Genomic DNA, 27,681 nt, shown 5'->3' on the forward strand with positions numbered 1-27,681 from the left:
GATCCTTCTCTTCCTCCTTTTTGTTCTGTCTGTGTGTTTTCCCCCCTCTCTGAACAAATAGAATTTGTGTTTCGGTTTCCTAATCTTGATTTTCAGAGGGGAAAATCCCACATTTCGATCACGGGTACGTCTCTTTCGCCTTAAGTTTTCTTTCATTTTCAATCATTTTTCCCTTCACTTTCTTTTTACATTTTCTTTTGATTTGTTGGGTTTGTATATTTTTTACTTTTGGAACTGTTTGCAGGTGAAGAAATGAGTTGGAGCTCTCTTCTTTTCCGAATTTAGGGCATAGGGCATAGTTTTTCTTTAAATAAATAAAATTTGAAAGTCAAATTAGGTTGTGGTTTTCTAATTTTTGGTACATATATTTACGTAGTTGTGATCTTGGGTAATTTTGAAGGTAAATGGAGGAAATGAGTTGTTTGTATTAGGGAAGAGGATTAGGTGTAGGGGGGAAATGACGGATTTTCAAGCTTTACAACAAAAACCAGAATTCTCTAATGATGTCAGAGATGAATTGGAAAGGGGTTTGGAGGAATTGATGAGAGGCATTTAGATGATTGTATGTCATTTGCATCATGCAGTTCTAATAGAAATCCTGATGATGAAGATGATGAGCGTGATCAGCTTGTTAGGAGGAGGTCTGATCTTGGAGGTGATCATTTAGCCGAGTCATCTGCTGCTAGAAGGCGGGATTCTCGGATTTTGAGTAGATGGGCTGCCAGGCAAGCTCAGGAAATGATAACGACGATGGAGAGAAGGAACAGGGAGTCTGAATTGATGGCTTTAGCCGGTTTACATACTGTTTCGATGCTAGATTCTTCGTTCTTGAGAGAGTCACAGCCACCTTCTTCTAGGAGACAAGGGGGGAATGTTGAGAGGCCTAGTACTCGGGCTTCTTCGATTTTGCAAATGCGGAGGGAGTTGGAGGATGAGCATGCGTTGAACAGGGCACGAGAGAGGGTGAGGGTAAGGTTGAGGCAAAGCAATGCCGATAATAATACGACAGTGTCTGGTACAACTTTGTCCTAGAGTCGTGGGAGTGAGAATCATGCAAGTGTTGGAGATGTGAGTGAGAGTGAGAGTGAGAATGAGTATGGAACATGGTCGCATGATCAAGGTGTGTCACAGAATGATCATGGGGATAATAATGGGTCTAACAGGGAGCAATCTCCTGATCTCGGCGAAGTAGAGAGAGAAAGGGTGAGGCAGATTGTTCGGGGATGGATGGAGAGTGGGATTAGTGAACATTCATCCAATGTTACCCAAAGGGCCAGCAATCCTAGAGCTGAATGGCTTGGCGAAACTGAGCGTGAGAGAGTTAGAATTGTCCGGGAATGGGTGCAAACGACTAGTCAGCAGCTAGATGAAGGTCAATCGGAGCATGTTCGGAGGGACTTGAGGAGGTTACGCGGAAGACGAGCTGTAATCGACTTGCTTGTGAGGATTGAAAGCGAAAGACAGAGGGAACTTTAGGGTTTGTTGGAGCACCGTGCTGTATCTGATTCTGTTCATCGCAACCGCATTCAGGTTAGCTGGATATCATGAAGTTTGGGGTTCCCTAAGATGGTACTATCTCCCATTTATTTGTACACGCTGCAATACATTTCTTTCTTTTAAGGAATTATATTCAGATAAGCCGTGGATGTTTATTTTTGAACATCCAAGATAATGTGTTCTTGCTAGACCTGATTAAAATCGCTATATCAGGGTACGAGTGAAAATAACAGCATTTTTTTTCCCTGTAAATATTTATTAAAAGTATGTTGGTGACTGCACAATCTCACATATTGTCACGATGTTAATATTATTTTGTGTTCTCATTTTGTCTGGTGAATGGCCTTTCTATCTTTATTTTTCTTTGCATATGCAACTATGCTTACTTACCATGCTTTTAACTTGGCCTAATTAAAATGTCTGTCAAAGTTGGCCCTTCCATTTTGAATATTTTATTTATTATTATTACCAATTTCAATATTTTGAAAGAAAAATCAGTGTAGTTTTGTCACAAACAGTGCAAGTACTTGTGAGATCTCTGTACTTCACTACTTGTGGATCCATATATAGTTGTAGAGTTTCGTTCAACACATCAAAACCTAAAAGGCCCACCAATGACCAATTATGCTTGCTGTCATCATCAAATAAATAAAGATCTAGTCATATTAGGATCCAGAAGATAGACAAATTTTGAGTTGTTTCAGGATTTGTCTTGTAGGCAAGTTTTTTAATCTTAGTCGATGGGAGTAAATCGAATCTGTGTTTGATTAGAATATTATTAATTGTAATGAAGCTACAACTACTTATTCACCCTCATATTTTAGTTATTTAAATGGGGAAACTTACACATTTGGTACCTCGATTATCACTTTTGTTATGTCTTAGTCGTCCAACTATGTTTTTTTTAAATCATATCTAAGATTATGTTTTTGTTTCATTTTAGTTACCCGCTATTAAAAAAGTAACAAAATCGTTGACATGATAATTTTTTTTTTAAAAATTCAATAATGATGTTATATTACTTTATAGTGAGATATGAGCATCACCGTTAATCTTTTAATGACGGATGACTAAAATGAAATCAGAACGTAACATCTGACATAATTTTGAAACAAGAAATAATTAGTTACTAAAATAAATAAATAAATGATAATTAGGGTACTAACTATATAGTTATCCTTTTTAAATTTACTTTTACGGACGTGGATAATAGAATTCGCATGTGATTTATCAAAGTTGGATATTTAACTTTAAGCATGAATCACGTGACCTCAGTGGTTAAGAGGCTCGTTGTTACCCCTTAAGGTCTTAAGGTTCAAAGACCTCAAATATCAAGAGTACAAATATTTATTGTCAAATGATTATATTTTAACAAATAATGATTTGTATTTACTTCATATGTATTAAAAAAATCAATGTTATCCTTAAACTTAATGGTTAAATATTAGCATCACTATTAATTTTTTAAAAGTAGATGACTAAAATAAAATCAGAACGTAATATTAGACATAATTTTAAAACAAGAAATAAATAATTATTAAAATAAAATAAAAAATGATAATTAGGATACTAACTATGTAGTTATCCTTTTTAAATTTACTTTTGCGGATGTGGATAATAGAAATCGCTTGGATTTGTCAAAATTAGATATTTAACTTTAAGCACAAACCACATGACCTTAGTGATTAAGGTCATTGTTACTCCCTTGAGGTCTTAGCTCCCTTGAGATCTTAGGTTCGAGCACCTCAAATGTAAGGGTACGAATGTTTATTAAACATTGTAATCCTTAAATGATGGTATTTTTATATGTTTTTTTTATAACGTAGGACCTCTTAAGGCCAGGCTAAAAAACCCGACCCTACAAGGCAACCTCCAGAGGGGCTCAAAGAACTCACCACTCTGTCCCCCCCGCTTTTTTCCAGGATTCCCAGCCAGCGCGGTTCGAACCTAGAATATGAGACCAACTCATAATCTCAAAAGCCATTGCTTTGCCAACTGGGCCACGTCTGCGGTGGTTTGTATATGTTATTTGCATTCCTATATATTACAATAGTTTTCAAGCCCAGGCCAGCCCTGATGTAAAACCAATAAATTTGTTGCACTGTTTTGCTTAGTGAATGATCTCCACAGCACCATCCGAAAAATTACATAGTGGGAGTTGATAAGTCCGGTGTCGGAGGCCGGAGCCGGAGAAAGAATATGACCAAACATATCCAGAGTCGTCAGAACCAGCGCTTTCGATTACTAGCAGTTCTAAGCTGCATCATGAGTTGTTCCCGCTGATCTTCTACCTCTGCATATTTAAGGCTCATGTGTAGGTACCGTTCGCGTAGATCTTTCAGCTCCATCTCCAGTGCTGATGTCTGGCAGTTGCATCCGTCTTTTCTTGCAGCTCCTTCACCTGTCGACTTCTCCGAAGCAGCAGCTTGGTTGAAGGGTACTTCTTTGGATAACAAACTGCAGGTAAGCAAAATACATAAAGACCATTAGCATTCAAATGTATGTCTCGGTTCTAAACATTCTTATATGGTGATCCACTTAGGAGCATAGGAACAGTTTAAAGTATAAGGCTAATGTTCCACTACCCAAGAAGAAGCTAGAGCATATAATTAGCATCAGCACAACCTTATTCTGATTCGATGCATGGACACATGATAAATCTGGATGTTGAAATCCAAAGGGGAGAGAAAGGGTTTGAGGTTGCAGAAATTCTGATTATCGGCATATTTTAGTTTGAGGCCAAACACGAGGTTTTGATCTTTTTTATCAGATTCATATAATATAGTGCAAAGAATCCGGAAATCGTGAGTGTTATAGAACTCATCCTTTCCGTCATGATTCAAATTCATAGAACCCAATAACGACTAACCGAAGAAGTATGCTGCTGCACGACTTGAAACAGAGAATGACAATGTAAGAAATGAACACCGAAAATATGTAATGGGAATTCCTTGTTTACTAAAATGTAAAATAAATAAAGAATATATATACCATATTTCAGAAAGCCTACCTTTTAAGCTGGGCCTTGTACATCTCATTTGCTTCTTGAGCTTCCACAAGTTCATTTTCAAGAATCTGAATTTTTGACAAAAGATCGGCGACTCCTGAAACTTGAGGAGTCTCATTATTGCAGTTTTGATTATTGTTAACCTGAAAAGAGAAGTGGAGTGAGAGAAACATAAGATTAGACCGTCTTTGAGTGGTTTGGTACTTTCTCGGTTATAGATAACCTTTGCAAAGAATTGATTGCCCAACCTAGAAGATTAGAATTAACTAACATGAAATACAAAGCTGTAGATAGAATAACCTGTGTATGATTTTCATCCATATGTTGCAGTTGGTCCGTTTCAGTCGACAGCTTCTCAGTTGGTTGCTGGTTATTGTTATCTTCTATGTTATTCTAGATCAGGAGGAAAAAACCAAGTGCATGTGAGAGAGAATTCCAAACAAGAAATGTATACGAGGGGTTCAAATAATTATATTGATGATAAACTACTAGGCTCGGAATTACGGTAAAGAAGCGACTCACGTTCTGGAACTTGCTTTCATCCTGATTTATGTGCTTCAGTTCCTCTTCGAGATCTTGAGCTTTCTTCAGGCACTCTTCTTTCTCCTCCTCAAGGTTCTTTATCTTCCTCTGGAGTTGGCTATTTTCTCTTCTAAATTGGGCCAGCTCATTTTTCAGTGCAGCTTCCCGAGTTCCCAGGGCTTCTCTTGCAGTTAAATCACCCTGCAGCCGGAGGACCTTTTCTTCAAGGGAAACTTTCCTACGTTTCAAACCATCTAATTCGGAAACAGCTTGCTGACTGTTAGAGACTTTCTGGACTAAAAGGGTTTTTTCAGCTTTAAGTTCTTCATAGTCTCTGGATACCATTTGGAAAGAAGATTCGAGCCTTTCATTTTCAAACTTGGCTTCACTGATTGTTTTTTTAAGAGCTAAAATTTCATCCTGAAGGTGTGCCGTTCTCTGCAACTGGACTTTAAGGCTGGAAATTTCTTCTGCCAACTGTTGATTCTCGTACTCAGAAGCTTTGAGTTTCAGCTCAAGCCCTCTAACAGTGCCTTTCAGTTTTTCTTCATTGGATTTGACTTCTTCCAACAAATCTAATATTTTTCATGGTCAGCCATCAAAATTTCCTGTTTTTGCTTTGCAGCAGTTAACTCTTCCTTAAGTCCCTGTGTCTCGGTTTCAGATTCCACCTGCAAGGCATTGAGTTTGCTCTCAGATACTTTAAGCTTCCCTTGAAGATCTTCTAGAGAAGCTTCAAGCATGATTTTATCTGCACGTAAATGAGAAACTTCAAGCACAGCTTCTGATGCTGTTTTCTGCTTTGCATCCTGGGTAGCAGATATCTGTTCGGTGAGGTGAGCTACCTCTCTTTGGAGGTTTTCAACTTCCATTGTCTTCTCCATGTACTTTTGATTTAACTGGCTCTCTACAATAACAAGTTTTTCTTTCTGCCTCTTGTTCTCTTGAAGAAGTGCTTCTAGCTCGAAGTTAAGGGCTTTCTCTTTCGAGGCTATTTCTTCAAGCATCGAGGAATGCTTCTCTTCCAGAGCTTCAACTTCGTTAGCCATGTTGGAAAAAACTTTTTCAGATTCCTTCAGTTCTGCTTCCAAGACTGAACAATGCTCATTTAACTCCGCCTTTTGCTTCCGTAACTCTCCATTTGCTTTCTGAAGCATACTACATTCTTCGATAAGACTTTCAGTAGTAGCTTGTAGTTTGGGATTAGCAACTTTTAGATACTCACACTCCTCTTGAACTTCTAACCACCGCTTTTGCATCTCTTCCATCTTCTGTCTCATATCAGCCTTTTGTGCCTCCTTTTCATTTTCCAGTCTTTTTATCTCTTCCTTAAATTCCATTGCTTGAGAATCTGAATTTTGTAGTTCCAGACGATGAGATTCTCTCTCCTCAGTCAGATACCTTAATTGTGCTTCCAAACCAGAGATCCGTTCTGATAACTGTAGATTTTCTTCTTCTAGTTCAGACAAATGAACTTCGAGTTCCTGTTTCCCACTTTCAATCTCCATAGATTTCTTTACAAGAACCTGGTTGGCTGAAATCTGGGAATCCATATTGCTATTAAGGACCATCATTTCACTATGTAAATCTTCCAAGCATTTTTCAGTAGCAGCAGCTTCTCTGAGCATGGTTTCTATGTTTTCCTCCAACTGGCTTTTCTCCTTCTCAAAAAAGAAACCTGGGCTTCTAACTCCTTCTGATGATGTCTTAAAGCCTCAAGCTCCTCGTCCTTTAGGAAATTGTCAGATTTAAGTTTCTCTATCTCAGATATATTGTCTGACAATTCATTTCCTAAACCACTTGCCTCTTTACCATATTCACCAACAGAACTTTCTCTGAAGAATTGTTTTATCTGGACAAAATTGTTCAAGATAATCTCAACTTGCTGTTTTTTACTTATCAAATCTTTACTTTTTACAATCTCAGAGTTCTCAGAAACAGTTCCCTGAGGATTTACATGTGAATTAAGAGCATACTGCCGCTTTAAGTTAGCTAAAGAGAGTTGAATCTGTTCATGTAACTCAGCAAGCAATGTAGAGACTTCAATGGCATCAGGTGATTCAGAAATACTGTGTTCTTCAAAGGACAGAGTAGTAGGTTGCTCCTTACTCTCAATTTCTGTCTGCTGGTAATGCTGTAATTGCTGTTGCAGTTTGTCGATTTCAGACTCCTGTTCTTCTGCTCTGGCACGATATTTGGAGAGTTCATCATCAAGATAAGAATCTTTGTCCTTGAAAGCTTCCAATTGCAGCTCTAGGTCAGCACATCTATTTCCTAGTACAGACTGTATCTGTAAATGATCGGCATAAGGTACTGGTTCATGTCTAGAAAGAGAATTCTTTCCCGGATGATCAGGTAAAAGAGAATTCAAGATGGCACTATGATCTTTGCTTGATTCTTTGAGCTTAAAATGAAGATCAAGATTTTCATCAGTAAGCTCGTTGCAATCTCTCTCGAGTTCCTGCACCTTCAGTTTTAGATCTTCAATTTCTTTGATTAGATCGGAATTATCTTCTTTTTCAGAACCCATTTTTTTTTAAACCTTGGACATCAAGAGCTTCGGACAATTTCATTTCCAAGTTAATGATTTTTTGCTCTTTTTCAGCTAATTTGCCTTTCCATTCAGCTTCACAATCCATAAGCGATCGAATCCTTGAAGCTTGGTCGGTCTCCATTTCTTGGTTCTTTTCTTCCAGAGTTTTCTCCTGAACCTGAATAGAGCTTTCCAATTTCCTATGTGATTCCTGCAGCAGCTGGTATTGGACCTCTAGATTTCTGTTCTCTGCATGCAAATCTCCTCTTTGTTGTTCAACAAGATCACTTTCACCGATGTCATCCTTTCGTGATTCTTCACATTCAGATTTTGCTGCAGAAAGGTTATTAATTTCTACTTTCTGCTTTTCTATTGTTTCTTCCAGCTCCTGGAGAATGGAAACGAGCTCAATATTTGATTCTTGGTTTTTTTTCAACTGTGAGGCCAAATCGGCATTCTCCTCTCTCAAAATCGTATCTCATCTTCCAACTCCTTTTGAACAGAACCAGTATTTTTAGTCTGAAACTTCAAATTGTTAGCAGCAGCCTGTTTCATTTGTGACTCCTCAAGCAGGATCTTTACTTGTTTAACCTCCTCCTTCAAGCAATCACATTCAGCCTGGGATGTTGAAAGTGCGGTCTCAAGACTTTTTTGGTGGTTGGAAAGGTCAATAAATTCCTTTTGCGAATTTTCCAAGTCCATCATAAACTTGCGAGCATTTTGTTCCCACATCCTAGCTTCTGCTCGAAGCTCCCCAATTGCAGTTTCTGCAGCTTCCAAAAGATCTTTAGATGAACCAGCATTACGTAGTGGAGAAGAGGGAACAAGACGTGAAGCCCGATTCACGTCTTCTCTTTGGTTATGAGGATGACTTCCAGAACTGGAGACCTTTGGTGCACCGGAGGAGTGGTTTGACCTGGAAGAGTTGTTAAACGAATAAGATCCACGTGGAGAACTATTTTGAGAACCAGTTGAATCTTGTCTTCCAACCAGATTGCTTATAACCCCATTATGAGGGGAGAAATTTTCTCTAAAGGAACCATCCAAGGAGTCAAAGCTAGTACGCGAGTCTGATGCTGACAAACTTGGTTCCTGAACAGCAACGAGAAGGTTTCATCAGCCTCAAAAAGGACGGTGCACTGGAAAATAATTGAAAATGCTTGTCATTCTGTCCAAGAGGAAGAGTTCAAGATTTCTTGTCTAATTCTTTGTAAACTACCAAGCCTATTACTAGTGTTTCTATAATTCGTGTACTTTTTAGCTATATTGACTTCTTTTTCATAAGTTTGAGTTGACAACATAGAAGCCTGTATGTGTAAAATGTTCAGACTAACTTCACTACTACTTTCATAGCATGTGCTGCTATAGCCTACATCTTAATTTGCTGGAATAATCTCGTAGTCACCATGAAGTCTCAGGTATAAATGCAAGCAATCTAGAAAAATGTGTAGAAAGTTAAGCTCTTAAACAATGAACAGACAATCTGTGTTGAAACATCAACAACAAAAGAAGCCTGGTCTTTAGATGAATTGAATATATATATATATATTTAGATGAATTGAAGCGTTTTAACTATATTCAGATAAAATTTTAGAATTAGTCAAAAGAAACTCAATTGCAAAAATGGAAGTTGACCAAAGGAAGTGTTAAAGTATCCGCAAAACTAGAAATTATATCAAGGAACCATACCCTGCTAGACAATTCTCCAGGAAGAACGGCACCCTCTAAATGATTACTAGAAGAAGATCCAACACTCCTGGTAAATGTACCATCAGAAGCATCAGATTTGGTTTCCAAGTCATCATATTCCAGAGAAGCATCCTCCAAATATGACGAATCTGCGTCTTTCCATTGCTCATCCCTTTAAAAGATACAATTAACATTTTTCACAATCATATATACTGAATCTCACAAAGTGCGAGGTTTTATGCAAAATAGCAAACCTGTGTTTTTCTCTTGGTGTCAGGCACTGAATTTTAACCTGCAGACAATCATGAAGGATCAAATTTTAACAATAGCATCAGAGAAAGGTGGATAATTGAGCTTCTGCTCCTAAACGAAAACATGTGATTGAGACAGAAAATAAATGTGAGGACTACGAGTTCCTTGACCAGAAACCTTTGTTCGGATACCAAATTTCCAGAACTGTCAACAAATTTATCTGAATAAGCTTAAGTTGTATTGAATCAATTTCTAAATGATAATTCCTCCCTCAAAAAAAACTATACTTTAAGCAATAACTAATTTTCTCTCCATGGATTCACTTTAAGAAGCACTGCTAACTTCTATCATCCACTACTTAATATGGAATTGTAACATGTCTAATCTTTAAGCAATAAAATTACAATTAGGCAACAAAAATGACACAGTAGCAACAAGCAATTCAAACTCACAAACTAGATTATCTTGTTCCATAGATTTAAAAGAGAATTCTTCTTTAAAATTAGGAAAAAAGTGTTTTTTAACTTTTATATGTCAGCAAAGAAGGGAAAAATACAACTGTTAGGCACTTGAAACAAGAATCAACTCTAGATCTCACCTGTAATACTGTTCCATGATTACATTTCTTTAATGGTAATGAAAGAGGAATTGAACTTTTTGAACTTATGTAACTTGCAAGGTTAACTGTTGCTTCTCCCAGGAAACCGGATCTAGATGATCCCTACAATAACATCAATTTAAGTTGATTATTTATAACCCTGACATAAGTGAAGCCCACATCAATGGATAAATCTTCACAAAATATTAAGGCAAAGTACCATACCGTGGAAACAACAACTTTATATAAGCATTCATCAATCACTTTTGAAGTATCGCCTACTGCAATCCAAATAGACTCTGAGAAACTCTCTGTCCATCGACAATTTCCATTCCGCACTGATGCTTTGCCCGACTTGTTTACGGTTTTGCCAGTATCCACAGAAATAATTGACACAAAAAGCTTGTCCCATCCTTTTGGAACCTTCAAGAATTCAATAATCCAAAATTGTATCAAGAATCACCTATGTACAACTAGCAACTTAAACAGACAACAACAAACATCTAAAAGTTTCAAAATAAATCAAGCATCTAGAATTCTGGCCTGAAAAATAAAACTGAACATGTTAAAAAAGGAAACCTAAATTCAATCAAAACGTTTCCTTTGTAGCTTGCTTTTATACTCTTAGGTTATAGGTTCCTCAAAATTTGTTAGACATGAAAGGCAAATAGGAAAAAAAAACATTTATACTAAATTTTCAAAAAAAAAAAGAATATTATCGAGACTAACACTCGAGTCCAAACAGCATAGTGTGTGTCTGTGCATATATATATTAAAAATAAGCATGCACGAAAGAAATCAAATAATGCCCAAACAGTGCCTAATATAATAAAATCGAAATTTTGTTCTCACATTTTATCTTTTTATTAAGAATCAAATCATCGTCATTAAATCACAACTTATCATGAATATAATTTAAGAAAAAAAAATACTGAACTTAAATCCAAAAATTCCACGAGGTTTATAATTAGGCTCAATTTTACAGCGCAGCTACAAATAAAGTCAATGTACAAAATGCAAAATAGAAGTCAAAACCGAAGCGTCAACAGATCTGACTAAAAGAGAATCTAAACTAAAAATACAGCCCTTCTTACTGCCCATCACGTATCTTCACAAATTGGAATTAGATTTAAATTGCATAAGGAATCATCGATATTAAAAAAAAAATCTGTAATTAGTAACTTTCCACAAGCTCACTCACAATGAAATGATACAAATATAAAAGCATCGCTCAACCACGACAAAGGAAACTTAAATCTGCAGCGACATGACAGTGAAAATGCAGATTTGAAAAAAGGAAACTAAAGGTGAAAAGAAAAAGTAAAATGCTTGAAGTTCGGTTTGCCGATGTATCAGAGGATTCAATTTCAACATTGCAATGAAGTTATAATTCAGAACCCGAATAAAATGAAGAAAAAATACCTGAAGAGCTTGTAAGCTAGAGAACTTGAAATCGAATCTCTCACCAGATTTATCAGATTTCTGCTTGTGCAATCTGAACATATTTTTGCTCTTTTTTGCTCAGATTTTATTGTTTCTTTACTTAGCAAAAAAAAGGGGAAAATGGAGAAGAAGATGAAGAAAACAGCTTCAGTCTTTCACATGGCCTCAGACACCGAAAGAGGGGCCAAAGGCGTTAGCTGTGATTTTGTTGTGAAGTATGTATGAACCCGAGATGTTTCCTTTCAAGCTTTATTTATTCGTTGATTTTCTATGGTTTATTTATCCAAATAGTCCCTATAACGTTTACAATTCATTTTTATACCCTTCTTCTGTTACATTCCATTTGGCATTTTGTTGTTTGTCCGACTGCTCACTTTTCAATTTTTTTTCCATTAAAATTATAAAAATATTAATAATTACTTGTCTATTTAGGATTAATAACTTGATATGAAATATATTTATTAATACGAGGTAATTACATCACATTATATGTTCTAAGATTACTTTCAACCTCTTAATATTGAACGCTCACACCCTGATGTTCTCGGTGCTCAAACCCGGGTCTCAAGGAACGATAACCGTTCCTTTACCATGGAGACCACTCGGTTTGTGCAAATGTTAACTATTTTTATATGCATAAAGAAATTTAAATTATTTTTATATTTCACACTTACAATATTAAATTAGAGTGAACGAAGATGTTTTATATAAATATATTTTTATAGAAAAAAATATTAACAAATGTATGTGAAAGTAACAAATCATTTAAATATAATACTAACAACTATGTATTAGATCATTAAATAAAGAGTTTTTAATTGTTTTACTTTAAGATTATATGAAAATATAAACACAAAATACAGTTTTAATAATATTTATTATTCTTAAAAAATTATAATACATTTTTAACTAAATTAATACTCGACTAATTCGTGACTCAAAAAATTAATATATACTATAAATTAGCATATCAAATTCATACATTTGTGGTATCTTACAATTTTAACATTATTATATATTGTGTTATATATAAAAAAAAAAAGTTCGATGTTACCTGATTGCACACAAAAAAAAGTTAGGTACTAAATTAAACAATTAAGAAAAGGTAAAATACCTAATCGCATAAAAAATGAATACCACATTACATATAAACATTAAAATTGGATATCAGAAATTATATTTACTCTATAAATAAAGTTTGAACAAATAGATATGTTTGAAATATTTCTAAATAATTTTTAATGTCGTCATATTGACCGATCGGAATTTATCGTTAAAATTATTATGACGATATAAAAAATAAAGAAATAATAAAATTATTCGTCGATTAAATGATTGTTTTTCTGATAATGATCGGAGAAAAATTAATTTTAATTACAAATCGTTTTTAGATTAATCCAATCAATTAATTTATATTTAATATAATATTTTTATTAAATTAAAAATTAATTTATTAATACATGTTAAATTTTTTGATATCATCTTGGGGTCAATATTATTTCAAAAGTATGATATGATTAGGTAAGTAAAAATAGAAAACCCATGTGGATGGCTCAACAAACCTATATCAAATTTTGGGGTAAAGTGTAACCCCCCAGATCGATTCGGGTAACCCGATCCTATCCGGGAAGTCACATTAGGGCCACCGGAGCGACCCACTGTAAAAATAGCGGAAAATTTAAAACTTTTTATCATAACATGTAAACTTATAAAATCATTTGTCAGTGTGCAGAAATAAAACAGATTTTCAGACTCGTATGTAAATCAAAATACAATTACATGCCCCCTAATCACATGTACCATACTCTGCAACAACGCCGGACGAACTCCCTTACTGAAGTCGATAGATGCACTGGTACAATTCTTTTAACCTGAAATGTTGAGTAATAGAGTGAGCTTCGAAAAGCTCAGTAATACAGAACTACCAGATCATGCTGAAGAACGTGCATATATAGATAAACATACATATCCTTATTATTTCCGAACATTTACAGATTTTTATGCTGAACAGAGATCCTACTGATATTTCATATAGTAACGGACAATGAGCTTTCAGTTCAGAGAAATATTTCGGATGACTAAGTTCAGGAGATCAGAATAGGTTTTCTAGTGTGTTCCCAAAAACCATGTAACTTTTCAGATCTTTTTAAAACATATTTATATATATATATATACCCCCATCCCATCACAACATAATGTGTAGGTTCCCCAGAACCATACACCCAACCCAACACAACATATAAGGCCCTGAGCACAAAGCCGAGGTACCTGCGGAAATTCTTCCTTCAACAATACCCCCCAATTAAAACATTTTTCCGTCTTTAAACGAAGATATCAGAAATCAAAACAGAATTCAGAACAGATATCAGAACAGAATCCAGATCAGAAATCAAAACAGAATTCAGGTCATTTATCAGAACAGAATTCAAGTCGGAAATCAGATAAAATATTTATATGATTAGGGAACACACCAGAGTTTACAGATATTATTCAGAGATGCTAAATAATCTTAGCAGGCAGAGAAACACGGATTTTCAGTATACCGATAGAATGTCGGAATTTAGAATCACTATTGGAAAAGTTCAATAACTGACGGAATCATCAGTTATTCAAAATGTGAATTATCAGGATCATATCTTATTCGGACAGTTTTCAGAAGTTGTACGTAATCAGAAGGGTATTCAGAATCCTTTACATCTATGTCAATTGATCGGATAATCGAACAATCTTGAGAACGAAGATTCAGAATCTTAATAATCTATGTCGACTGGTCAATTCATTTTCCTTTCAGGGTATTTTCTCGTTAATACCACAAATTCTTGTCCATAGATCATCTTCAGAATCATCGCTGAATAGATCTTCCAATGGTCTTTATTTCGTTTCCAAGCTTCCACGATATCATGACATACTGACATGCTTGATTTGTAGTTCATAACCCATTGTAATTGTACACTACGTAAACTCATCAGAGTTTCCACACTTATCCAACTCACTTATTCAATCCGCAGTCCTTGTGGTTACTTAATTTATTTAGCATTCAAGTTCATTCCAGAAACTTCGGGATTTTATAGAGTAATTCAAGTGTTCCTAATTTTTAGACACATGCTGCACTTCCGTTCCATTCAATTTGGTCTTCGTGGTTGATTTGTCGAACAACGTCTAATTCTTAGTACTGAATGCGATCCAGAGTTGAACTAAGTTGAATATTTCCAAAATTTATCATCGAGTCAAACTTAAGAAGACGAACACGCATTCCAGTAATATTTATGTCATTCAGGTATTGACATAGCTTTAGGGTTAATCTACTCACTTAAATTGTGTTTCATTACTTTTAAAGATAGGCCAATACCTATGCTTATTTGGATTCCTTAATTAATCCAAGGCATTTACTTGGTATAGGTCATGAGGGTATTTTGGTAATTTTGGTGTTCAGTTTTACTCCATTCATTTCAGAGCTTGAGGATATCCAATCATTCTTGAGCTTGGTGATATTCTTGGGTCATTTCCATTACATGGGTATTTTGGTCATTTTACAGATCCACGGTATTTCAATCTTTTTCCTCTATCCGGTCTTATTATTTAATTCCAATTTATATCTTTTTCCTCCATCCGATCTTATTATTTAATTCAATCTCATCATTTGTTTCAGTCCTTTCGAATAATTCTGACAGCAGAATACCCCCGATAAATTTTCTTCAGGTATTTACTCATTTCTCGGATATTTTCGGGTCAAGTGCCTTCTCAGATTTTACAAACGAAAAATCAGGAATTTTCCTGAACTAAGTCAGGATCTTAACAATCAAATCCGTACTTAATCGAGTTAAGTACGAATCCTCAAAGTATTTTCTCATTCAGCGTTAACTCAGACTATTCTACCTCTTAAGGGCATTTCCATAATTTCTTAACCAATATTTTTTTCGATATTAGCTCTTAACGAAATAATATAATTTAGAGATCCTATGATTATTGCTTTCTTAAACACTCTCTGATCTTGAAACGGTTCTCTTAACAGACTTCTAGTATCCTTCACAAACTCTTCTAACACTCTCTGATCTTGAAACGGTTCTCTTAACAGACTTCTAGTATCCTTCACAAACTCTCCTAGGATTAAAACCGTTATCCATAATTTCCAAATAAAACTAACATTTCTTATGCACATCAATATTTTTATCAGATCAATATGTCTGTAAATCCTCTTACCTAACTTCCATATTCAAATCTTGTCTTTTTATAACGTAAGGGTATTTTCGTAATTTTTACCCTACCGGTATTCTCATAATTTCTCATCCAAGTACTTTTAGCATTTAACCTTTGATGAAATAAATTATAAGTTGCAGATACAGGGCTGATTTCTTTATCACCAATCACAAACTTGTAATTTAATCTAACAATTTCTCAATCTCTTATATTAATCATTCGATCCGTAATCAGTTACAGAATTTCTACCACATTCATATCGAGTGTATAATTTATTTAACTCCACCAAAGTGACCAACATTATCTTATTCATGCATTTACCAATATCAACATGTTCCATAAAGCATAAAGAGGTAGTAAAGTATTACCTCGATTTCCGTGCAATACTGATCGACCATAAAAATTCCATTCGAACGCCTTTGATCTTCAATTCAACTTCCAATAATTCCTCAGATACATATCAACATAAATTATATCAGAAACAGAGCTTAATTGCGATAAACGAATCGAATCGGATGATAAATCAGTGAAAGACGGCTTACCGGGTTCGAATTTGGCGAAACGGACTTCGGATTCGGATTCAGGACGTCGAAAGCATAAAATATGACTTTTCGGAAATTTGGAATTTTCGGTCAAAATCAAAGTCAACGGGTTTGACCGGAAATTTCGAGACCTTCGGGTTCGAATTTCGAAAAACGGACAGCGGAATCGGATTGGAACGTCGAAAAAATGTCAGGATAGTATACTCGGTCGAAGTCAAAGGTCGTTTAATGCCCGATCAAAGCCGGTCAAAGTTTTGGTCAACAGTGGTCAACTCCGGTTAACGGTCAACGGGTCAACGGTCAACGGGTCAACGGGTCGGGTCAATGGGTCGGGTCGGGTAAACGGGTCGGGTAAACGGGTCGGGTCGGGTCAACGGGTCGGGTCGGGTTGTGACCGGTCAAACCGGTCAAAACAGTTTCAAAACCGGTCAAACCGGTCACTTTTCCCTTCCCCACGCGCAGTGGCGGCGCGTGGGGGCGCGTGAACAGTGATAAAATCCCGGAAAAATTTCTAAAAATTATTTTGAGCGATTTCGAGATACTTACAAAGCTCGGTTCACAATTTTGAACGGCGGAGAGCTCGATTTCAACAAATCGGAAACTTTAACCGCTTCACCTCCACACGCGCCGCCGCCGCCGGAGAAAAGGGAGGACACCGGTGGACTCGGAACGGCACAAGGAACACGATGGTGCGGGAGGTGTCGTAAACAGATGACCCGATCGTCGTGAATCGATGAAAAACCAACTAAAACCGAGTTATTACCGACGATACTTCCGACTGAAATTCACGACGAACGACGATGATTCACGACGAAAGGTTTGAGGGGTTTTGTTCCTCGGTTGACAACGAACACGATGGTGGTTTCGGCTCGTCGTTTGGAGGTCGGACGACGAGTAGATCGGAGTTGGAAGTTGGGTTGTTGGAGAGGGGAAAACTGGAAAATATGCATCTGCGCACGGGGAGTAGAGATTTATAATTCAACATATATAAACAATGGGTAAACCAAGAGTTTAGCCACTGAACTTCATGCATTTCTTAAAACGGTCTGTCATCTTTGAAATCTGACAATTTAATCCCCAAATTTCTTCCAAATACCAATTAAATCCACCACTTTATAATTTATTAATTTTAGCCCCTAAATTGGGGTGTTACATAAAGTATATTTTAGTCCTTAGATTTGATGAAAAATCAATTTACTTTCCGAAACTTTTGTTTAAATTAGTTTTATACCACAATAAATTATATTAGAGTGTATTTCTATACTTTTAAGGACAAACTTGACAAATACTATAAAATTTAGATACTGATAAGAAGAAGAGGAGTTCCAAGTTCATAAGTTTTAGATTATTTTCCTATTCTTAATTATTTTTTTATGAATTTATATTTTATTTTTTTTGGAAAATATAATTTATTGTTTTTATGTATATTTAAATTTTAGAGATAACATTACTATAGAAAATAATTTCGAACGTAAAATATATAAATCATTAAACCTACACGAAAAATAAAAAAATTAAGGGTCAATTATAAAATTCATCACTAAACTTTACTCTCTCTCTATTTTGCTCATTGAACTTTAAAAGTTTTCAATTTACTCACTGAACTTAATATATTAAATTTTTTTGTCAATGAATTTTACTCTCTCTCTCTCTCCTATTTAGGAAATAAAAAAACAAAATTTTCACTACAACGTTGTCGTTTTTCATCTATATAACAACTCATTTTAACGTCGTTTATTATTTAACGGTCGAGTGATAAAAAAATTATGTTTTTATTTTAATATATATATTATTTTACACATTTATGTTTTAAATTTTATAATATATAAATTCTATGAATTACAATTTTATAAATAAAAATATATAAATTAGAAATAATAAAAAATAATTTTATATAAATATTTTTATTTTAATATTAAGAATTACATTTATTAAAAAAATATCACATGGACAATTTGGTAAATATACATTCTAGTAATCTTATATCCCTTCAACCAAACACTATATTCTTACATTCATGTCAAACAAACTAAAGTACTATAACATTCACGGTAATGAGTAAAGTAATGCAATATTCTGGTAATCTTAGGCGTTTGGTTCATGGAATGTAAGATTACCTTTGGGAATAATATTACGAGAATGTAACATTACTATAAAAATGTTGTATTACCTTGTTTGGTTTGTTTAACTGGACTGTAAAATTACAGAGTTTGGTTGGAGAAACATAAAATTACTTAAATGTATATTTTACCAAATTATTCTTGTAATATATGTTTTTAAAAAAAAGTTAAAACTTTAATATTAAATTATAAATACTTGAATGAAAATTCATAGAAATATTTTAATCATTATACTATCTAACTTTTGAGAAAAATATATTTAATATATAATTAGTATATTCAACTTATATTTTTAAATAATTTTCATAACCATCATATTTATTTATGTAAATATAATATAATATGAAAAAAATAATATTATGATCACGAGTAGACAAATATATTATTTTTCAATGTATAAAATCTATTTTTAATAACTTAAAGTTATAAATTATTTTTAAATAATTTCATTATCACTAATTTTACCTCATTAAATTATAAATAATTAATATCTTGAATATTAAAAATATAAAATAATTTTAAATTTATTAATATTTTATCATATTGAGGAAGAACCCTAATGCTGCCGTCTGGAAACCCTACAATAAACTCTACTCCAGGGAAATAGGTATAGGCCACAATGGCCGCCCGCCGGAGGAGATAACCAGGATTGCAGATGTTCCGATCTTGGAGAGACCAGGATCGCCACTGCAAGAGAGACACGCCTGAAAAAGCAACGCCACAATGAGGCGACCATGGAAAACTTGCATGAGGAGAAAATTATTGCAATGGATGCCGAAGAAGACTCAATCACACAAAACGAGAAGAACCTCCAAGATGAGAGGAACATGGAGGAACAAGAAGGAAGGAAATTAGAAAGACCCTCATATGCGAGTATGGTAATTAGATCATCAAAAGTGTTTAAGGAATTTAAAACCCTATGCGAAACGGATGAAGTTGAGGTCCTTGATGAAGACTGTATAACATAGTACTAAATTGCAACCGCAACGCAGCGTAATGCCTGTATCGTAACGTTTTTTAAGGATATCACGACGTAATGTCGTGTAACGCGATAAGGGAACCGCATCACGATTGTTGCGCTAAAAAACGTTACATAACACCACAATACACTATAAATTGTGCCGCAACAAACTTTAAATTATCTGAAATATAAAATTACATAGATGTATTGTTCTACTTTAATTCTTAAAACTGGATTATAAATATATTTCATTAATAATATCGTAATAGTTATGTTTAAAATTAGTTACTTAAATTTGAATTAATTAAATTATTTATTAACTTTATTTTAAAATTAAATTAATTAAAATTTTCTCATATCTAAAATTGACGTGATTAATTTTAAATTAATTTTTTATATTAACATTAAGTATCATAATTATATGTTTATTTATTATTATATAAATTTTGTATAAGTGAGGAATTCACTTTATAATACTATAATAGTATATGTATTTTATCTATTTACTATGAAACTATAAAATTTATCTAATCTATATATATAGAATAAATAAATAATATTATAAATAAAATAAAAAAGAAATATATTCCTTGAAAAAATAAATAAATAATATTATAAATAAAATTAAGTTCAGCTACAAATGATAATGAAATTAGTGAATCATCTCATGGTTCTCATTCTTACCAACCAAATTCATGTTATACACCTTACATTGAACAAAATCCAAGTTATAGATTTTTTGGTCATCATTTATCATACAACATGTTTCCTACCAATGATGCATCTTATGATACACATAATGTGATGTCTTCTTCACATGGAATAGAAAGGAATCAAAACCAAGACAATGACGAAAATGGAAATACTTTAGATCCGTCACACTATTCATTTTGGTGGTGAACTGTAAGATATATAATTTTTAATATTTGCAGTTATGTATTTTTCTTTCTTTCTAAGTTATGTAAAATGAACATTTTTATGTTACAATATAAAAAATTTGATATGATTTTAGTGACATTGTTTATATGTTATTCATTAGCATTATAATTTTTATTATTCATTATCTAGTATGATAGCACTTCTATGGTTTATATTTGTTTTTAACAAATTTTTATATATGAAATTAAATTTTTATTTTTAAAATAAAATATTAAAAGAGTATATTAATATTAGTATATTAAAATATAACTGTAAAATATTTAAATATAATATTTTAGACGTATTGTATTTTTGATGAAGAGATCACGCCCACGACAACCACAACACGTTACGTAACGTCCGCAGCATCCGCAACTGCGATATCGCAACCGCATCCGCAACAAAATCCGCAACCGCATTTTGATACTATGCTGTATAATATATGAGACGGGACCGATCACCACGATCAGATTTTCTGATCGTGTGCATGATAGAATAGATCAATGTATGCAGTGCGCACTAATTATACAACTTCTTGATAGAACAATTGGTTACAAGGCACTGATGAATCGTATATTGGTATTGTGGAAGCCGTTGGGGGAGTTGTAATTAATAGATCTGGAAAATAACTATTTTCTGGTTAAATTTTCCAACAGTGAAGATTATACAAAGGTACTTACCGAGGGGCCATGGATGATTTATGGGAGCTATCTAACAGTGCAGCCGTAGAGTCATTCGTTTTCAACTGATCAGAAACATCCTACATAGATCCTTGCATGGGTAAGACTGCCGGCACTTCCATATCGTTACTACTCGAAGGCATTGTTTCGTTGAATTACAGCTATAGTAGGAAAAGTGGTAGGAGTGGGACTATAACACCCAAGAAGGTGAAAGACAAATTTGCTAGAATGACAATTATTGTGGATCTAAGTAAACCACTGAAATCATGTATTGGAATCGACAGATTCATAGAGAGGTTAGAATATGAAGGACTGAACAACATTTGTTATTCATGTGAAATTTATAGACACAACCGAAATTTGTGGTAAGGAGGTGACTGAGTTAAGTCATGAGACCATTGTTGGAAATGCAGGTCCAAAGATGAAGGCTGGTCCATCATTGGAATCTAGGGGCGAGATCTGTACGGAACGTCGATAAGGGCTCAGAAAGAAATAGTTGGTTCATCACGATTTACAGTATTACAAGACATTCAAGAGGAAGAACAACCAGACAATAGGGATGCGGTGGATGTATCAGCTGCAAGAGAGGTGAAAGAGAGACAAGGAACGAAAGGTAAACAACAGGAACTCAATTCAAAGAATAAAGGAAAACAGCAGACTACTGATGCTTGGTTACTCCATCCTCCAGCAGCAGTAGTCCAAACCATGTCCATCACTACTGGTTAGTCGTGAGGGAAATGACACCGTTTGGAAAAGTGTGACTAAGAAAAAAAAAATGGCCCATGCAGGTTTCAAACCTGCGACCGTTATTAGCACTACGCTCTAACCAACTGAGCTAATAGGCCATTAATATTTAATTTGATGAATTATTAATATACATACAGTTTTAAGGTAACAGATTGCAATTAAAATGTCACGAGAAGATGCAAAAAAATAATCAAACGCCAGTAGGAGGGCTTGAACCTCCGACCTTGTGGTTAGGGGTGTTCATTTTTCGGTTTAATCGAATTAACCGACCGAATCGAATTAGTTCGGTTAATTCGGTCGGCCACCGAATTAGTTCGGTCAGGAACAGTTAATGGTTTTTTTTAATATTCGGTTAACAATTAATTCGGTTTGAAATCGGGTAATTAACCAAATTAATTGAATTAATCGAAATTATCAATTATCAAATATATTATATATATTAAATACATATTTTAAGCTCAAAACCATTAAGAATTAAGACCCAATTATTTTTTAACCACACTATACTCATTAAATTATTAATACCTAATTAAATTTTAACATAAATTAAAAAAATACTTCTATTATATTAAACTTAATTTAATAAAAAAAATTATAAAAGATTCGGTTAATTCAATTAACCGACCGAAATAAACGATCTTTATTCGGTTTGGTTAATATTTTCAACAAAAAAAAAAAATTGGTTTGTTAACGGTTAAAAAAGTTCGATTAATTCAGTTAATGATAATTCAATTGAGTCGACCACCGTTTTAACTGATTGAACACCTCTACTTGTGGTTATTCCATTGTTAGTTCCAGCCAATATTGTCTGTCTATATTGAGATTATTTTGTGCATATGCGCATCACGGTTGGAATCTTTGGACTAAGTGATTCTATTGCGGTAATTAAAACTAATAAACATTAAATTTATGCAAAAATAAATAAAAGTTCACATTAAGGATAATGTAGTAAATGTATTTTTAGATAATCATATATTTTCTCCGCTAAATATCATTATCTTATACTCCGATAAAATCATTCAAACAAAATAACATAATTTCCTTCGTAATGTGAATACATTACATAATCGTGTCACTAAAATTAATCTTATATCCATTAATCAAATGCATCCGAGAGATGTGACCAGGGGCGTGGCTGGGGCGGCATGAACTGCGCGACCGCGCAGGGCCCCCAAAAAATGGGCCCCCAAAAAGTGTATATATAGTGGCGATTTTTCAATAAACGTCACTATAGATGGACTTATTGCGATGTTTTTAAAAAAAAAAACCACTATTAGCCCCAAAAATGCCCCCAAAAATATATATATATAGTGGCGTTTTTCCAATAAACACCATTATAGATAGACCTATTGCGACGTATTTTCAAAAAAATGCCACTATTGTTGCCCTGAAATCGAATATAGCTAAAAAATAGGGCCCCTTTATAAGAATTTGTACAGGGCCCCCGAAAACCTAGCCACAGCCCTGGATGTGACGTATACGTATCTAGCCACGGCTCTTGATAAGTGAATCCATGTTCAAGCCTCGAAAACAGGATAATTAAGAGAAATGAATAACCACCGATCTGATAGATAATAGGTCTGAAATTCAATTAAGATTAAATATTAGAGAAAGAAAAACAATAGAATAATTACATATAAAAAATCACATATTTAATTTCAAAATCATATAATAAAGAATAAAATAACTAAACTAAAGCACATTTTTATTGGTCAATTATTATATTTGATACGAAAATAATATATTTTATTATTTAATTTTAATTAAATAAGATATCTTGTAAGATCGTGCATTAGTCTCCATAATTTTTAGGCTTCAATAGTTGGAATATTTACATACTTCAGATAAATTACATTGTAAGTCACTCAATTATTAAACCAATTATAAATAATCTATGTCTTTTAAAAATTTATAATTTAATCAGTTAATAAAAAATATTATTACATCCTACTGTTTTAATTCAAAAGTTTAACATGATTTAGTATAGAAACAATTTTAAAAACCAAAAAAATACATATTCTGTGGAGAATCAAAGGTTGTTTCTCAGTACCAGGGCTCTAAATTGCAGTTGTGACCACATATTCGACTGCATTGCATTTATTACGACTACGGATATAATAGATGTTATTGCGGTCATTACGTATGCTGCAATCGTGAATTCTTTCCAAATGAATGGGAAATGATTTTTTTAAAAAAAAACTGAAATAGCAAAAAAATAACGAAATAACAATCCACTATTATCGCGATTGGCCGCTATCAGTTAAATAATGGCCGCCACTCACCATTATTAACGCGATTTTACACCGCGATTTTTCGCGAAACCGGTCTCAGACGCCGCTGCAACCACGATATAACGACCGCCATACCGCTATCCGAACGCTATTTGAATCCCTGCTCAGTAATATTCTGTGTGCTATTTGGAGCCTTTTGTTTTGCTGTTGTTTCTATGTTGTTTGACTGCCTTTTCGTCCTTTTAATGAGAAGGATATATATATATGTATATGTTTCTTAATTATTCTCAAACTGCAAACTCTGCATATATCTTCTACTCTGTTCTTCTGAGCAGCAGCAAAACTCCACAAACTATGCCAAAAAAGCATATACATAATTCACTACAGCAAAACAAATATTTAGCGACGCTTTTCTTTTATCATAGCTTATTTTATCATGGCTTAACGCGTATACAAGGCCGCGAAGGCATGCATAGGGTTTTTTATGTTGAACATTCTTATGGGTAGGGTTTAATTCTAATCTTCAAGCTTAATGATCTTTACCACTGATGCATCACCAAGCTTCTAGCACACGACGACTCGGTCATGCGGCTTTATAACATCCGACGCCTTCCCATGATCTAAAGCAACCGTTAAAACCGACTCGTTCGTGCCACTTTTCGACTCCGCCTGCAAAGCTCAAGTAAAACGAAAGCTTTATGAGATTCATATGATATTATGCTATAGTCCCAAAGATTTTTGAGATTCATATGATATTATGCCATAGTCCCAAAGATATTTGGCTTTTCTTCCAAGTAAATTGTCAATCCAAATATCAAAAAGCTGTGCTTCGACATTGAAGTGCTTAAAATATCACCAATAGCATACCTCAAATGCACCGGAGAAAGTCCAGCGTAGTTGATTCGTCTTTAGCCGAGGGATGACAACAGATATCACAGGCATCGTTGGCCTGTACTTTGCAATCAGCCTGCATTAGTACAAAAATGTTTGCAGTTACAAATTAGCAATCAAACAGAAAAGAAAGAAGTATAAGCATATTATTCGCGTGTCATGAAGAAAGATCAATATGCAAAAACATGTAGAGACCCCCACGTTATAAGCATTTGCATAGACTTTCTCACATAAGCACAAAGAAGTCGACACATGATAATAGACGTAACCTTGCCGTTCGTCCGGAAACGAATGGGTAACCCGAACTCAACTCTGCACAGATTTTTCCAACCGTCGAGACAAACTCAACAGGGTATAGTCCGCGCAAGGCTTCAGCCCCTAAAATTATTGCATCAGACCCTGAACTGAAAAGAAGAAAGAAACATAAGATTCCAATCTATTGAATCCATACTGGAGGTCACTTATTAAACAGGGATCCGGGATTATGAAACAGTGACGGTACAATTAAGAGATTCCATCAAACTTGACACAAAGGTCACAGAAAGGAGAGAAAAAAGGAGTTGTATAAGTGAACAAAAATAGACCATCCAACACAGCATTGGCAACATCAGTTGCTTCAGCACGAGTAGGCCTTGGGTTGTCTGTCATACTGTCCACGACACGAGTGACCACTGCAGGCTTTCCAACCATGTTGCACTTGTAAACAGCAGCCTTTTGAACTAGAAACACCCGTAAACTACAAATGGAAAAACAACCAAAGAGACAAGTTGGGGGTTCTTATTCAGTTCCATAATTAAAAAGAATGGAATATCCATTCTTACGAAGAACTCCATAACTCGAAGAGCAGTCTGATGATTTTGCCTACAATTTACTAGTTGATATTTGATGACGAGTGAATGTTGCTTTCAATCAAGTTTTAACACTGAACAGATATGATATGCTGGTAGATACCTCCTTACTATCAGCAAAACCATCATTAACTAGGGAGGATGCAATATCCATTATTTGTCTGTCAACATTTTTTATATTCCGTTCCTTCACATTTTACGCGATAGTCTCTGTCAGATTAGGCATATCAATACGAATTTGAGAGACATGCAAGGTAAACAATGTCCCAGACAAGGTAGCAGAATTCTTGATTAGGCAAACAACTAAAGGATTACCTCATCAGATAAATTAAACAAGCATCTACAAGTAGGAAAATTACCTCCTTATCCTTATCGGTTAAAGTAGGCATATCAATACGAATTTGAGAGACATGCAAGGTAAACAATGTCCCAGACAAGGTAGCAGAATTCTTGATTAGGCAAACAACAGTTTCACCATTCAATTCATCGACCTGGATCATGACACAAATCACATTAATAGCCCTTAAATTCCCGCACATTTTTAACTTCTCATCCTCTAGGAAATATATTTTTCATTAGCAAGGGTGCAACCTTTTCCCTGCTCTTATAAAGTGCCCATAACCATAAGAAATGCCCAATAACCACAATTCTGTCTAGTCGGAATGAGTTCATCCCTTCAACTTTCTCTTACCTCTAACCACACTGAAGTAGTTTCATTGCCAGTAAACAGGTATTGGCCAATAAAATAGTATCTCCCTTCTTAACTGCCTGCAAATGCCAAAGAGAACTGGTTCAGCTACTGTAACTAAAAAATGTCAAACTGAAACCATTCCTAATAATAAAAAACACCAATGAGGAAAAAGTCCACAAGTTTTAATTCAACTAAGACCAACAAAAATTTCCTTCCATCCATATGTAAGACATTGAGATAAAAAGAAGATAACATGGGATGCAAAAGTGATACAAATAACAGACCACAGATAGAGCATGAAACTTATAGATCTCACAAAAAAGTTCCTCACCTTAGAAAGCCCATGAAAATTTATTGGTAGCAGATTTGAAGTAGCTTGTTTATCCTGATCCGGGGTGAGGATGACTTTCCTATCTTCCTCGAGGGAAATAGGGCGCTCCGTTTTATTAACTACTTGCAATTCTGGACCCCCAGTATCAAGCATAATCTGAAATCACAGGTCCAATCTTGTAACAGTTGTATTCATGAAGAAATTTACAAGGAAATAAGTCATAAAAGCTTGGATAAACAATTATAAATGCTATGTCCATTTTTCGCCTCTAAATTCTGAAATCGATCGAACCTGATGCAGATAGCTAACATGCATAAGTAAATTGAACTGGCTTTAAATGAATAAAAACACAGCCAAAAGAACTATGATTTGATCAAACGTTTGTCCTCCACAAGCCTAATCAAAGAAGCAAAAATAAAACAAAAATTGCATTTTCAGACTATGATCGCATAAAACTCATACGACAAAAGGAAGAAAAAAAAAATTTAATACCAGACATCCCAGCCTTAAGGCAACCAGATATTATTTCAACAGTCCTCTGCTTCGGACCGAGTGTCCCCATGATCTTTGTCATTGCAAGAAAGAGACTCTGCAATCAACATTCGAAGTCATATTATTCTATAATTTTTCTTTAATACCGATTGGTTATTCTAAGTCCCAACATGTTTCTTTAGAAGTTATAAAATTATCTTTGAGTCCCTCGACTATTAAAAATTGCAAAATAATCACCCGACTATTAATTATATTTTAAACTCATGTTTTTCTGTTAAAAATTGATATGTTTTAAATTCATTTAATCCATATATAAGATTATAATATCTAATAAAGAGAATATATAATTATTCAAAAGAACATATTACTAAATTATATTAATTTTTACAGAAATTTGATTATTTAATATTTATTAGACTCGATTACTATGATAGAATCACTTGGTCCAAAGATTCATCCTCCCTTGCACATATGTATAAATAATTCGAAGA

The 27,681-nt window shown here is 34.3% G+C and overlaps 1 protein-coding gene and 2 pseudogenes across 1 annotated transcript; 1 reads left to right on the forward strand and 2 right to left on the reverse strand.

The window, feature by feature from the left end:
• LOC120132340 lies at positions 1-1,683 on the forward strand (annotated as a pseudogene).
• Positions 1,684-3,498: 1,815 nt separating this feature from the next.
• LOC120132357 (early endosome antigen 1-like) lies at positions 3,499-11,703 on the reverse strand. Its single transcript, XM_039149138.1, is given in 13 exon segments — positions 3,499-3,954; positions 4,508-4,647; positions 4,805-4,897; positions 5,027-5,607; positions 5,610-6,698; positions 6,701-7,562; positions 7,564-8,027; positions 8,030-8,651; positions 9,249-9,420; positions 9,503-9,540; positions 10,099-10,221; positions 10,324-10,521; positions 11,521-11,703. Coding segments are annotated over 13 exon segments (4,698 nt in total). The 5' UTR covers positions 11,602-11,703; the 3' UTR covers positions 3,499-3,719.
• A 13,902-nt stretch (positions 11,704-25,605) lies between these two features.
• Positions 25,606-27,272, reverse strand: LOC120132351 (annotated as a pseudogene).
• Positions 27,273-27,681: the final 409 nt, after the last annotated feature.

Source organism: Hibiscus syriacus, unplaced genomic scaffold (genome assembly GCF_006381635.1).
Source record: "Hibiscus syriacus cultivar Baekdansim isolate YM2019G1 unplaced genomic scaffold, ASM638163v2 tig00110561_pilon, whole genome shotgun sequence".
Taxonomy (NCBI): domain Eukaryota; kingdom Viridiplantae; phylum Streptophyta; class Magnoliopsida; order Malvales; family Malvaceae; genus Hibiscus; species Hibiscus syriacus.